This window comes from Protomyctophum bolini (assembly GCF_963924005.1).
Source record: "Protomyctophum bolini genome assembly, chromosome: 12".
In the NCBI taxonomy this organism is placed as follows: Eukaryota; Metazoa; Chordata; class Actinopteri; order Myctophiformes; family Myctophidae; genus Protomyctophum; species Protomyctophum bolini.
In genome coordinates this window covers 16,929,426-16,942,414 of record NC_137873.1, presented here as the reverse complement: position 1 = coordinate 16,942,414, position 12,989 = coordinate 16,929,426, and the positions used below count along the sequence as shown (strand labels likewise).

The 12,989-nt window shown below is 44.5% G+C and overlaps 1 protein-coding gene across 1 annotated transcript in view; it reads right to left on the bottom strand.

Moving 5' to 3' along the window:
* The window catches only part of LOC308326110 (nuclear receptor coactivator 2-like), a 59,165-nt gene continuing 46,176 nt past the window's right edge, over window positions 1-12,989 (bottom strand). Inside the window, exons 13-23 of the mRNA XM_080778918.1 lie at window positions 12,027-12,239; window positions 11,521-11,685; window positions 11,255-11,363; window positions 10,533-10,701; window positions 9,720-9,989; window positions 8,958-9,029; window positions 7,934-8,153; window positions 7,164-7,353; window positions 5,859-6,183; window positions 5,576-5,650; window positions 1-3,160 (exon numbers count right to left, since the gene is read on the bottom strand). Coding sequence (XP_080635044.1) covers window positions 3,149-3,160; window positions 5,576-5,650; window positions 5,859-6,183; window positions 7,164-7,353; window positions 7,934-8,153; window positions 8,958-9,029; window positions 9,720-9,989; window positions 10,533-10,701; window positions 11,255-11,363; window positions 11,521-11,685; window positions 12,027-12,239 — 1,820 coding nt within the window. The 3' untranslated portion in view covers window positions 1-3,148. The remainder of the gene's footprint in view (window positions 3,161-5,575; window positions 5,651-5,858; window positions 6,184-7,163; window positions 7,354-7,933; window positions 8,154-8,957; window positions 9,030-9,719; window positions 9,990-10,532; window positions 10,702-11,254; window positions 11,364-11,520; window positions 11,686-12,026; window positions 12,240-12,989) is intronic.

Here is a 12,989-nt window from a genome sequence, read left to right as displayed (position 1 = left end):
GAAAAGCGGCATTTTGCATAAGTTGTGAATGTTTTGAACGTTTTTGCATAATACAATGCCCACGTACACACCCTGGACGCACTGGTTATCACCCGTGGTGAAACCTGTCAAATACATTGTTGCTGTCGGGTAGAAACCATCTCCACAGTTTCACTTTTGTTTTTCGCGAATTAATGCCCTACTTTGCCGTACAACAGTGCCGCACAAAAGTAGATTTTATAAATATGTATTATTTATACTATTTATAATTATATAAAGTATTAACAGGAGCTTGACAAGTACTAACTACATTGAACAAAGGTGTTTTATTTCTTCTATTTTCATGAAAATTTATGGTTATGGACATTCCGTACAAGGTTTCCACCCGACAGTGACAATGTGAAAAAATACAAATAAATACATCTGGAACCGACACTTTGCTTCTGAATTAAACATATCGCTGTGGTTAACCATTGTACTGATTTACAAACACCTGCTTTTGAGGAAAATATCAAACAGAATATTGTACAAATTATAATACAACCCACTGGCCTAAAACAAAGTGATGGGTGACAGTCACTCACCATGGCCTGCTGTAGTTCCAGTTTGTCACACTGCATTAGTAATCTGGAAAACTACTTTTCGCACAGTTAAAAGCTCATGTACAACAGTACAGCACCAACTATACTGTACACATACATGTATAACTATTTGCACTTACATTGTATTGTCGTAACATTGTATAGTACTTTTAAGTACATTTATTAACAAAGTCTCCATTAAGTAGGCCTACTCAAACTGTATCTCTGTGTACATTCTCGTATATGGTACCACAATGGAATAAAGCCATCATAAAATTAACTGCCATCAAATAATTAATGGACTCTTAAGGTGTGTACTAAAAGCCTAATAGGACCAATATATTTCATACTAATGTATACAATATACAACTGTAAACCTCACAGTAATAAACCACTCACACACAAACATGTCTAAGGCATTATGCTAGGTCTTCAGCATCTTAAGGTAGCTGTGTACACAATCTATAAGTTAAGAAATAAAATCAATATGTGTGTATATATGAATTTAAAAATCAGCTAGTGATGAAATTATTCACTTTTCTAAAGAAATGTTAAAATAGTTTTGAATGACTTTACAGTACATAAAAGGCTTTGATTGCCCTGGTCCTTGCTGAAAGGCTGTTTAAACATTCTGAAGCAGTTCCATGGCTTACGTTTTGTTATAGTAAAGGTTTTCTGATGACATCTTTGGATTTTAAGTCATTCACATCCAGTGGGAGAAAGCTATAACTGCCTTCAAAAGTATCTCAAAAGGCGACCTGAGATATCGTTAAGAGAAAGTTAAAGAAATCTAAAAGGTTACGCGTCATGAAAATAAAACAAGATCTGACATCATTTAAAATTCTCTGGGAAAGGATCGTCATAAAACTGGCAAAATTGAGCTACTTTTTTGTTAACTCCATTTCAATTGTATTTCTTTGTAGTCAAAGTTTAACATTTTCACATTATTCTTCAAATAGCCTATATGACATAAATCGTATTAATATTTCTGTGCCTCCAGACCAGCAGAGGGAGCCATGAAACGTAGACATTTCAGCAGGCGCTGTAAGCAGCACCGCGTTATCAATAAACACAACATAACATCTCATCACAAACTCTGACATTCACTCTGTACTGTACTGTGTTTTCCCATCAGTCCACTGAAACCCTAAGAGGAAAACTTCACCCAAAAAGTCCTTCTATCAATTACGGTACTCGCCCCATGAAGCCTTGAACTCATGGACATTTTCTTTTTGCTTTTGTCGCATTACTGAGCCAAAAATCCATGACTAATCGAAGTTAATAGGAGATCAATCTCAACAAGAGCAAAACTATACTTTTTTGAACCTGAATCATCAGTAGGCTCATCAGTGATTACACTGTCAGACTTTGTTTTAGAGTTTATATTACTCTTTTATAGTTTTGCATTAGTGTCCTTCCTCAGCAGTGTCAGCAAATATTGAATAATTGGCTAAGGAATGCGGCAGAAACAAAAAACTATTTGTGTGAAGCATACCTTCAAGCGCCATTTACATATGCTCGTACATCAGTGTTGAGCGTTGAAAATCTACACAACGCAGCGCAGAAGTACAGCTTGTATATGTGTGACAGGGACTTGGGAAAAATTGGGAATTGTCATAACGACTGTATTGGGAGAAAAACGGGAGGGGGAAACAGATCTATGAGCGCTTTGTTAGTATGTTCTTTTTGGCAAGCGACACCATCGTACAATGAATTATAAATTCGGCTTTAGTGAGCTGCTCCAAAGCGATGATGTGAAAGGGTCTGCAACACCAGACGTGAGAAAGGACAAACATTTACCGGTATATTATAAATCTATCTATGTACAATCTATTAACATTCACCTCCATGATTTTACACCACCTAAAGCACACTGGAAATACAGACCTCCTTCTGTGGGTTGTACAAAGAGTTTCATTATTATGTAGTTATTTTAATTCCAAAATTATAAATACTTTCGTACAGGACCAGCCAGGTTTTGAAATAGATATAAAACTAAAGTTGAGAATTTTGTATTTTGCTCTCAACCGCTTGCATGGGTGACATTGTTTGTTTCAGGCTTGCACGCACGCACACACACACACACACACACACACACACGTGCATGTTGAGAGAAAGTGTAGTCTCTGTGTGAATTCAATCACACAAAGTGATGTGTGTGTGTGTGTGTGTGTGTGTGTGTGTGTGTGTGTGTGTGTGTGTGTGTGTGTGTGTGTGTGTGTGTGTGTGCATGCGTGCGTGCTGCTGTTCATGCGTGCGTGCGTCAATGGGAACGGATGATGGTATTGGCTGTTCTCTGTTTCTGTCAATATCTCTCTCTCTCGCGCGCACACGCATGTGCACGCATGTGCACGCGCACACGCACACACACACACACACACACACACACACACACACACACACACACACACACACACACACACACACACACACACACACACACACACACAGTCTTCTCCTGATCGGCTGGTGGGTTTGATACCAGTGTATTGTCGTTGGCTGCCTCATGCCTTTTGATTGGTCAGCTGTGTGGGAGACAGTGTTTTCATTGGCTGCTTGTCCTCCGTTGTCCCACCCAAAGACCAGGGTCAGCAGAAATTCTACAAAGGATTGAAACAATCAGTTTGATCGTCCAGTGTGTGAGTTGGAGACACATGTTATAATGACACTGCATGGGACCAGGGGTCATCGCCGTGCTGGCTTGTGGTGGTTTTTTTTTCAGAAGGGTATATATGTCCCGGAGGAGGGGGGGGGGTCAGAAGGGTATATATGTCCCGGAGGAGGGGGGGGGGGTCAGAAGGGTATATATGTCCCGGAGGAGGAGGGGGGGGGGTCAGAAGGGTATATATGTCCCGGAGGAGGGGGGGGGGTCAGAAGGGTATATATGTCCCGGAGGAGGGGGGGGGGTCAGAAGGGTATATATGTCCCGGAGGAGGGGGGGGGGTCAGAAGGGTATATATGTCCCGGAGGAGGGGGGGGGGGGGTCAGAAGGGTATATATGTCCCGGAGGAGGGGGGGGGGTCAGAAGGGTATATATGTCCCGGAGGAGGGGGGGGGTCAGAAGGGTATATATGTCCCGGAGGAGGGGGGGGGGGGGGGGGGTCAGAAGGGTATATATGTCCCGGAGGAGGGGAGGGGGGGGGGGGTCAGAAGGGTATATATGTCCCGGAGGAGGGGGGGGGGGTCAGAAGGGTATATATGTCCCGGAGGAGGGGGGGGGTCAGAAGGGTATATATGTCCCGGAGGAGGGGAGGGGGGGGGGGGTCAGAAGGGTATATATGTCCCGGAGGAGGGGGGGGGGGTCAGAAGGGTATATATGTCCCGGAGGAGGGGGGGGGGTCAGAAGGGTATATATGTCCCGGAGGAGGGGGGGGGGGGGGGGGTCAGAAGGGTATATATGTCCCGGAGGAGGGGAGGGGGGGGGGGGTCAGAAGGGTATATATGTCCCGGAGGAGGGGGGGGGGTCAGAAGGGTATATATGTCCCGGAGGAGGGGGGGGGGGGGGTCAGAAGGGTATATATGTCCCGGAGGAGGGGGGGGGGTCAGAAGGGTATATATGTCCCGGAGGAGGGGGGGGGGGTCAGAAGGGTATATATGTCCCGGAGGAGGGGGGGGGTCAGAAGGGTATATATGTCCCGGAGGAGGGGGGGGGGGGGGGGGGTCAGAAGGGTATATATGTCCCGGAGGAGGGGGGGGGGGGGGGGGGTCAGAAGGGTATATATGTCCCGGAGGAGGAGGGGGGGGGGTCAGAAGGGTATATATGTCTGGAGGAGGGGGGGGGGTCAGAAGGGTATATATGTCCCGGAGGAGGGGGGGGGGTCAGAAGGGTATATATGTCCCGGAGGAGGGGGGGGGTCAGAAGGGTGTATATGTCCCGGCACTATTGGGAGATGACTGATCTATTTCCCCGACCCGGCGCTGCTCCCATTTTGTGGCACCCTCGTCAGGGCTGCATGCTTGCCTCTCGCTGCAACGGCCATTCTGCACTTGCTCGCTAATTAACACAACAATCATGGTTCTTTGAATATATGATGGCTGTAGTAAGTGTGAAAACAGCAGGGGCTCAAGTGCTGCTGCATGTGACTGGCTGACCATGGAATAGATCAGAATACTGCAGCGAAATATATGGGGGAACAAAGTTAGGCTATTTCCCCGTCAGTTAAAGTGAAAGCCGATAGTATGCACGGGTCGCACGCACAAGACGCATCAAACCTCCATGGACTCAATGGTGTGAGTGATATGGATTACTTTATTCATCAAGATGAAAACATGCGATTTAATGTCATTTAATGTCATAATGACATTCAGAGGTCCATTAGGGTTTGGGTCCATCACACATATCATATCACATATAATTTATTATCTATAATAGGTTCAATAATTATTCTGACTTCCTTATTAGAAAGTGATGTTTTGCAATCCAATGTTTCATGCAGGATATAAAGTTCTTAACTTTCCTGAGTAGGCCTATGAGATTGAATGTCCCTTATTACATAGAAAGTCAGGAAATTACTTTAACATTTACAATCTAGTCTTTAACCAGCTAGTGCTTATAGTTAGTTAGAGGACTCATCCATTGGTGGTTACACTTCGGAGCTACACGAAAACAAAAAAATATGAATAATAAATTGTCCCCGCACTTCTGAGCGCCTGACGGCGCCACTGCTCTGAGAATGTTCAAATGGAACCAAATGGACCCGTAGAGTCCATTTGGTTCCATTTTTACACTGTCAGAGTTAAAGGGTTCCTTGCAAATAAAACATTTGAGTATGCCATAGTACAAAAGTGTCATACATATTCTGAAGAAAACCTGCCGACTTGACATACAGTAATTGGGTCTTATGATGACCCAATTATAGGATAATAGGAACACTATAATGGCGTGTGAAAAATAAAATCAAAAATTTGCCACGGACAAGACCAAGTCTTTGCCACGGACAAGACCAAGTCACGGACACATCTGTCCGTGTAGGGACATAATTATAGATGACCCCTGGAAGGGACCAAACACTCACTGATGTGGCTTCATTCTCCTGAGTCAACGTGGCAATCCCTGCCAACTGCTCCAGCATCAGGCCGCTGTCGCCCCCCTGTGGACAACACAGCACAATGAATGAATGAACGAATGAATGTTAATATAAACAGTACAGTTAATATAAAACGCTTGCCCATTAGGACCAGTCTATGCAACATCATCAAACAGCGACGCGCACCTACCGGTATTGTTTTCCCGTGGAGCAAGAGCTTCTAGTTTAAATAATAATAATAATAGGTTTGAGGACCACTGAGCTCTCTCACCGGGTCAGAGGTCATGGAACCCATGGGGTTGATGTGAGCGGACATTTGGTTGATGATGTTGCCGTTGGTTGTCATGGTGACCCCTGCATTGACGCTGTTGGCTCCAGTGTACATGACTGCGTTGGACTGGGAGCTGTATGCAGGCTGTTGATGCATGGCTGCGTTGGACTGGGAGCTGTATGCAGGTTGTTGATGCATGGCTGCGTTGGACTGGGAGCTGTATGCAGACTGTTGATGCATGGCTGCGTTGGACTGGGAGCTGTATGCAGGCTGCTGGGACTGCTGATGCTGGGAGTACTGGGACTGCTGATGGGAGTACACACTGCTGGACACAAATGCACGCACGCATGCACGCATGCACGCAGACAGACAGACAGACAGACAGACAGACAGACAGACATGTATCATTTGTATCAGTGAAGTCAACCTTTTGTTTCATTTCAAGAGCCATTTGAACCCAAATATAGTGATTTGATAAATGTATTATTATTATTTATCCTTTTAACAAAAAACCTTTTGTTTTAATCGCTTACCCTACCTTTAACCACATGGACTATAGCCTCCCAATTCTGGAGGGAACATTAAGAGAAAATAGCAGATCTATAAGCTCGGTTTTGAGTTTGTCGGACGGCTATTTTCACTATTTATGGAATTCAATTCATAATATATTTATATATTAAGTCTGTGTGCGTGGAGATCACCAAATGTCTCTTTTGAATCTCAAGTTTTGGGAAGCCCTGGTGTACAACTGGAACTCAACATTTTTTGTAAGTATAAAATATGGCATCTGAAGACAACACTTGTGCCATATCACAATATTACAATATCCGTTTGGCAGAATTGCCAAATATTTTGAATATTTGGCACTACAATACTGTTGACAAATGTTGCTCTATGACACAAAAAATAAAAAATAAATAAAAAGAGAAATGTGTATGTTCCCTAATGAAATTAAAATGGTAAGCTTTGTTTTCACCCCATGAAGGAATGGCGGATTCGGCCACGCCCCTATATATCTGTATGGTTGTCTCAAAGAATAGAGGATTATTAGTCTAGGAAAGATAAGGAAGTCCTTGTTTTTATGTATGTACTGTAGTCTGTAATATGTTACTGTCATGTCACGGTGTGTTGTGTTGTATTATAATGTATTTTAAACGTATTATCTGTTTACTGTGAGAGGACTTCAATGGAAATAAGACTAAGGACTATCTAGAATTATCTACAAACTGCTGAAACCATGTGGTTTTATTGCTTTTCAAATAAATCTAATATGTTGCTGCAGCCCTACAGTGAGGTCACACCAACCTGTTCCCACTCTGACTCCATCCATTGAGGTCCGTTCCAGGCTGGTACGCAGGTCCTCCTTGCCCCCCCGCACCCGGAGGCATCATGGGACCTTGTCCCTGGTCCACCCTGGGGGAGAGCATCTGGGTGGTACTACCCCCCCCACCGGGAAACCCTGAGCCTGGGTTCACCTGCTGCTGTTGGTTCATCCCTGATGGGGGGGGGGGAGAGAGAGAGAGACAAAGAGTGGTCACCTTATGAGGTGACCATCTTTTCGGTGGTCAGCTCATCACCGAAAACTAGATTATATATAGGCCTTTAAGGCCTATTTATAAGTCTGCAGTTATGTACTGTATATACTATAGCCTACTTAACAGTTGATATCATGAACAAGAGATGATGACACCCACTGACTAGCCTCGGCCCCAGCCTTACTCATCTGCCTGGTCATAACCTAAGGAAGAGAGTGCATAGCTGAAAGTGTCGGGCCGGAACATCCGTCAGATGTACAGAATTTCCTCCGGATATGATATTTTTCGACCAATCACAACACTTGTTTCATTCACGGAGAATGTAAACAGATTTGTAAAGAGCCAACATCATTTTTCCGGTATATCCGCCAAAATCCTGCTACTTCCGCCAAATTCCAGCACTTCCGTTAATGCACTCTACAGTGTAGGTCTTGACACTGACTCATATCGCTATGTTTTTCTTTAACCACTTGAACCCTAGCGTCTCTATATTGTTGCCAAACGTTCTACAAGCTCTGTGGCGCATGGTGGTGAAAGTACCGTAGCTGTTGGGTGCTGGGTAGGGGAACTGTTGTGGGTTGGCCTGTGGGATGCGGGGCCCGCCGGCGGCGGACATGTTGTTGTGCGCGGCTGCGGCGGCACGCATCATCATGGCTCTCTGCTGGTGCACGTGATGCTGCTGCTGCTGCTGGCGCTGCCGCAGGTGATTGGTCAGATATTCCCTCTGATGCTGAGCCACCATCTGGGCGTTGAGGGCTCCCTGCACCACACCATTTACAATGTAGGCCTTTAGCACAGTGGTTCCCAAACCTTTTCATGTCAAGGACCCCCAAATTGACACTCATTAGCCTGCAGACCCCCATTTGAAAAGATATGCCAAGGACTGTTAATTTAACTCAAAGAAAGTGTACAAAATAGAACCAAACGGACCAGTTAGGGTTAATTTGGTTCCATTTGTACACTCTCAGAGTTACAGACCCATAAGGGTCCATTTGGTTCTTAATTATCATTTAGCTGGGGACCCCCTGGAACTCCCTCAAGGACCCCCGGGGGTCCCTGGACCCCACTTTGGGAACCACTGCTTTTGCAGACGCTCTTTATCCAGAGACACCGACAATAAGCAAGGTAAACACGTACATAAACTGCAGAGAGACGGTTGTAGTGCCTCTGCAAACTAGGATCGCGTGCACACCAAGACCCTCAGTGTCTATCAAAATTATGTTCATTGAAGCTAGGTCTGTGAATTAGAACTGTGAATTAGGCATAGAACGAATCTACGACATTGCGCCAAGCAGACACATTTGGTCCTCAACATGGCAGGTGTATATGGAAATTGGGAATACATTTTTCATTGTTTATGAACAGCCCTTATTGAAACTATAGGATACCAGGTAAACAATGATCTCTATAAATAACCTGCTATCAAAATGTTTTCACAGTATACACTTCTGTGTTCTGTATATACTTCAGTATCAACATAGAAACTTAGGTCATAATGCACAATGTTAATAATGTAACTCAGAGACAGACAGACAGACAGACAGACAGACAGACAGACACTGACCTGGTTAGGTACATTAGACCTGAGAGGTAGATTCATGTTGGAGACTCCACCCATCACCATTGGCTGACGGTTCTGGCAGAGGAACAGTCAATGAAACATTAGACATTAGTAATTTCAAACCAAGAATAACACATGCATTTCCATGCTAACTTGTTTTTTAATTGTCTTAATCAATCAATAATCAATAAAGAAATACAATGTTTGTACTATTATGCATAAAAAAACCGCATATATAAGCCTTCATCTGGTGTTGTTCGGCTATTCTCCACTAGGTGGCAACAGAGACTATAGAGAGAACATCCAATCAATGAAGTCTTAAACCCTAATACTTAATTGACCGGGGTCCCCCAAGGATATGTACTTGGTCCACACTCTTTTGTAAACTTACAAAAGAGAGATTTATAATAACAATATATATATAATTCTTGAAATTATTATTATTATTAGAGATGCCATGTTGAAAGTGGTTAAAATTGAGGGAACATATATAGGTTGCATAATTGCTGACTTTGTTGACTAAACTGCCCTACAGAGCCAAAGTGCAGTAACTACAGAAAAAAATTCCGACATTGAATTTAAAAGTCTTTCAACTGGTCAGTCAAATGAGATATAGGCAAATAAGTGATACACAAACCCAAATAATGGCTGATATATCGGCCTGACCAATATACAGTATGGGTGTAGCTCTACTAAACACTGTTTCATGTCATTATACCAGCTGGGCCTGCAGTGTGTTTATCATTTATAATCATGTCATTATACCAGCTGGGACGTCTGCAGTCTGTGCTGCAACTGCAGTCGCAGGTTGTTGGGTTGAGACGGAACCCCGGGGGCGTGGCCTGTCGGTCTAAGCCCCACCCTGACTCCTCCTCCTCCGGGCATCCTCAGCATGGCGGTGGGGTAGGGGCCCGCCTGGGGGTTGTGGCTGTGGAGGTGTGGGTGGTGATAGCTGGGGTCTGGGGGGTAGTGCTGGCTGTACATGGGGGGCTTGAGCGGGCCCCCAGAGAACTGATCCTGGTTGGACGCTGGGACCTGGACGAGCATACACACACACACACACACACACACACACACGCACACTCTTTAATTAACCGGCAAAGCCCTATTTTATAGTTCGTACAAGGGTGTCGAGCGGCTAAAATAGCAGATCTACAAGCTTATAATGACTTGCCCAATCGGGCCGCACCCGGGGCCTGACCGTCGAACTAACTGCTGGTGTTTTGGCTCAGCGCCGACCGCCACCATTTCACACTCGCACGACCTGCTTTGAAGCATCGTCCCCAGTTGCCAAAACTATGCGTAAACCTAATCCATTCCTAACCCTAACCGTAATCTCAGTGAAACTATGCCTGCCTATCAGCCAATCAGACACATGGTAAGGTGGATCTATCCTATAACGTCGGTGTGATTCATAATCACTCCTCTCTCTCTGTCAGGTCCTGTGTGTGTGTGTGTGTGTGTGTGTGTGTGTGTGTGTGTGTGTGTGTGTGTGTGTGTGTGTCTGTGTGTGCGTGCGTGCGTGCGTGCGTGCGTGCTTGCGTGCGTGTGTGTGTGTTTGTGTGTGTTCTCTCCTACCTGTCCAGCAAGTGTAGGTATTCCTAACATCTTGTCGATCTCCTCCAGGCCCTCAAAGTCTTTGAGCACAGAGAACAGCTGGTTCATCAGGGTCCCTTCATCTGGAGGCCCCTCTGAGGGCCCCGAGCCACAGCACACCCCCTCCTCCTGGGGAACACCATACGGAGGCCTGGTGCACACGCACGCGCGCACACACGCACAAATTACACGCCTACTTACTTTTCACCACTGCACATCGTCAACAAAAGTGTGTTTATCTTACATAAATGTTCATGCTCATGTTCAATGCTCTTTACACTAATAGTTTGGTACCTGTTATTGAATAAATGTTAGATCTTTACACTAATAGTGTGGTACCTGTTATTGAATAAATGTTAGATCTTTACACTAATAGTGTGGTACCTGTTATTGAATAAATGTTAGATCTTTACACTAATAGTGTGGTACCTGTTATTGAATAAATGTTAGATCTTTACACTAATAGTGTGGTACCTGTTATCGAATAAATGTTAGATCTTTACACTAATAGTGTGGTGCCTGTTATTGAATAAATGTTAGATCTTTACACTAATAGTGTGGTACCTGTTATTGAATAAATGTTAGATCTTTACACTAATAGTGTGGTACCTGTTATTGAATAAATGTTAGATCTTTACACTAATAGTGTGGTGCCTGTTATTGAATAAATGTTAGATCTTTACACTAATAGTGTGGTGCTGTACCTGTTTTGGTTTCCATAGTGATCTACGGCCATCATGCGGTCCGGCCATGGGGCCGTCTGATTGGGCGGAGGTTGCTGCTGGGGGTAGGCAGGGTTTCCCATCTCCATCTCTGATTGGGCAGTGGAAGGAATTTCAAGGAAAGAGGGTAACCGTAATGAGTCTACCGGTATATTATGTTCTAAGAGAAGTCTGTCTGTCTGTCTGTCCGTCTGTCCGTCCGTCTGTCTGTCTGTACGTCCGTCCCTCCGCCAGCACCAGTAACTCACCAGTAGCCATCATGTTCATGTTGACCATGGCTCTGGCTCCTCTCAGAGGGTTGGACCCTTGCATCCTGCCTGCTCCCTGGAGAGCCTGGCCCATCAGGGACCCCTGAGGCCCCCAGCCCTGCTGCTGCTGCATGGGTAGCCGCACCGGGCCCCCACTGAGCAAGCCTGGAGATGAGGAGAGATGGGGGATCGCTTTTATATACAGTAGTATGGTTTAGGTGTGCAACAACTAATCTAACTATAATGGATTTAGTCTATTACAATACGTGTATAAGGCATTATAACACTCATTATGAATGTGTATAATTGTGCATAACAACTTATAACAAGGTTTTTGAAGTACAGCATATACAGTAAGTGCTGGTCATAATGCATTATACATTCAGCGGAACAGGACATTGTCTGTCCATCCGTAATTATCCACAGCTAAACTGAGACTAACTGTGATTTAAGCTGATTGTTGATGTAACCTAACTTTAATATTATATTATCTTCATAAAACACACCTCCATTGGCCATGCCTCTGTGGTTTCCCATGGTGCCTTGCTGCTGCAGTATGGGGTAGGGGGTGTGGTTCCTGGGTGGAGCAGGGAAGGCTCTGGGGGTGTTGGGGTTAGGGTGGGGGTCAGGGTGGGGGTCAGGGTGCTGGGGAGCCACACTGACTGGGAGCCCTGCTCCTCCCCGTCCAGCCAGGAGCATTCTGGAGCCATTACAATCTGCTGGGAAGACAGGATCTTCTGTTTAAATCACATTATAAGGTGCAGGGTTTATATATAACAAGATGCTTTTCACGTTATAAGAACAGTATATATTAGAACGTTTTCATAAGACAACAAAAAAAGCACCCTGACATGTCAGGAATATAGGCTACTTCCGTACATAACGAAAAGAAAACTCAGACAAACAAAGTGAAAAAGCACAGGGTGCACAAACTGCACACACAGATCCGACACACAAACGATCCGACATGCGGAAATCACCCGCCACTCCCGAACATGCGTTGCTCCGTGCTTGCGGTAAGGGTTAGGTTAGGGTTTGAGGTAGGTTGTCAGTCTAATGACAGTTGGACCAATAGTATGCCGGAACTAAAGCCTGTACCCAAAAACACAATATACTGTACAACAACAAAACAAATCCACCGTGAGGCCCTTCGCTCACTTTATTAACCTTTATATATTTGCCCATATCTGATTTAATGAATGTCAGCTTAATTGTTTCATTAGTTATTTCCCCTATTTCAATCAACACAGTCAACACCTTGACAATGCGTGAACTTGTAGATCTGCTATTTTCATTATTATATGGAAAAATCTTGGAAGACCTTTTTTTTATTTTTTTACCTATAATGAAATGACATTAGGAACAAAGCATTATTTCCCTGCATACCAATCTCGGCCGGCTCCTGACACGCTCTCGTGAGATCACCCAAATTATCCAAATCTTCTTCTGTGTATTCTGTCTCAAAAAGA